Source organism: Octopus bimaculoides, chromosome 16, assembly GCF_001194135.2.
Source record: "Octopus bimaculoides isolate UCB-OBI-ISO-001 chromosome 16, ASM119413v2, whole genome shotgun sequence".
NCBI classification, from domain to species: Eukaryota; Metazoa; Mollusca; class Cephalopoda; order Octopoda; family Octopodidae; genus Octopus; species Octopus bimaculoides.
In genome coordinates, this window is record NC_068996.1 from 19,863,866 (window position 1) to 19,865,964 (window position 2,099).

General features: G+C 35.3%; 1 protein-coding gene across 1 annotated transcript; it reads left to right on the top strand.

Annotated features, from left to right (window-relative positions):
- The first annotated feature begins 985 nt into the window (after positions 1 to 985).
- Positions 986 to 1,672, top strand: LOC106883155 (tigger transposable element-derived protein 1-like). Its single transcript, XM_014934072.1, has one exon. The coding sequence runs from the start codon at positions 986 to 988 to the stop codon at positions 1,670 to 1,672; it is 687 nt and encodes a 228-aa protein (XP_014789558.1).
- Positions 1,673 to 2,099: the final 427 nt, after the last annotated feature.

The window sequence follows — 2,099 nt, forward strand, 5'->3', positions numbered from 1 at the left end:
ATGTTCTCAAAGTACATTTGGCAAAAAAAGAATAATTGATTCTATCGATATTACAGAGCCTATTGTAGACAGAGTAATAAGTGAAACTGCAAATACTAATTGCGAACAGAAAAACCAAGCTCACGCAGGTTGCCAAATACGGTATATTTTAATATGTTTAAATAGCATGTGACACAAAAAGTGTGGGGAAGCATAACCTATCTCATGGTACTCAAACATCTAATAGGTTTATTCAGGGAGTACAAGTATGCGTTATTTTATTGTCCTTACTGTCGCGAAACCGTTATATCGGAATAGACGCAGACTAAACTCACACGTACACACACGTACACACACATACACACATATACACACACATGCAAACACAAACACACAAACTAACGCGCACACAAGAACACGTATATATATAATAAATGTGTGTGTGTCTATATATTTATATATGTGTGTGTATGTATGTATGTATGTATAATAGAAATATGTTTCAAAAGGAAAATAGAAACTATACGTGGAAGAGATATTGGGAAAGTAAGAAGAAAAAATCAAAAATGCACATTGGATAAAAAAATATATATATAAAGGATTTTTTAATGAAAAGTAACGATAAATATATACAATTAGATGAGGAGGGGAAAACTATTCCAGGCTACAAGGTCTCAAAAAGAACGTGTGATCATTCTGTTGAGAGGTAATTGTGCAGGAGATTTTAAGTTAAAGCCATTACTTGTGTATCATGCACACAACCACCGTGTCCTGAAAAACATACTCAAGGCATTTCTCCCTGTTATATGGATGGCTAACTCAAAAGCATGGGTTACTGTTGTTGTTTTTGAAGATTGGGTCTTCAGTCATTTCATCCCAGCAGCAGAGAAGTACTGTCAGGAGAAGGGAATTTCTTTTAAGGTTTTACTTATCTTAGATAATGCTCCTGGTCACACACAATACATCGTAGATTTTAACCCCCAACACCACGTCTCTTCTCTAGCCAATGGATAAGGGAATAATTAATATCTTCAAGCGATACTGTATGAAGTGTACGTTGCAGCAGGCAATAGCTGCAACTGATTTTGATGAGTCCATCACACTTCATGACTTTTGGAAAAGATACGATATCTGCAAGGCTGTACAGAACATAGCACTGGCATGGAATGGTGTACAGAGCACAGCTATGAACGGTGTATGGAAGAAGCTATGCTCGCAATTCGTGAATGATTTTAAGGGGTTTGATAATGTTGGCATCAACAAAACTTTGGGGACTTCGAGCAAAGAAGTGAAAATAGATTTGGAGGAGGAGGATTTCACAGATTTATTTGAAAAAGACAAGCAGCTCTTAACAAACGAGGATTTGATAGAGCTTCACGAGCAGCAAAGTAAAGAAGTGGAAGTCGAACCTGAGCCACGTCACTTTACCATTAAGAAAATGCAGCATGCATTTGCATATATCGAAAAAGGTCTTTCTATGTTTGGGGATTTGGGTCCAAATTCTCAACGCTTTTCCAAGATTATGGAAGCTTGTCACGAAGCTTTTGATCCTTATAGTGTAATCTTTGAGGAAAAGAAAACAGTTCAAGGAAATCTCAACCTGTCTTTTAAGCGCATCGAACAACAAGAACAGCCAGAGTCAGCTGTTGATGTTGACGATCCAGTCATCTACATCCGCGATGTAAACCACTAAATTTTATATACATGTAGGTAAATTTTAAATGATTTATTTTTTTACAATTGCAAAATAATAATAATGATTACTGAATTTGATTTTAAGCTTAAAAAAGGCATTTATTTTACCATGTCTTATTGCAAGCTGCATTCATAAATAAAGCGTCCGCGATGTACGATAAACACCGCCAAATTGTATTCGTAAATTTAGATTACTTTCTTTTTAACTGTACTGTATTAAAAAATAAACATTATTTGTTTGTAACCTTAAAATAGGTTTTTATTAACCATGTATTATAGAAAATGCATTCATAAATAAAGTACAGAAATGGGAATGGTTATTATCGGTTTAGCCTAGAGACAAGTAAATTCAGCCTAGCCTAGAGACAAGTTAATTTGACTTAAGTCGTGTCTCCTGGAACAAATTAACCACACAGGGTAAGGGT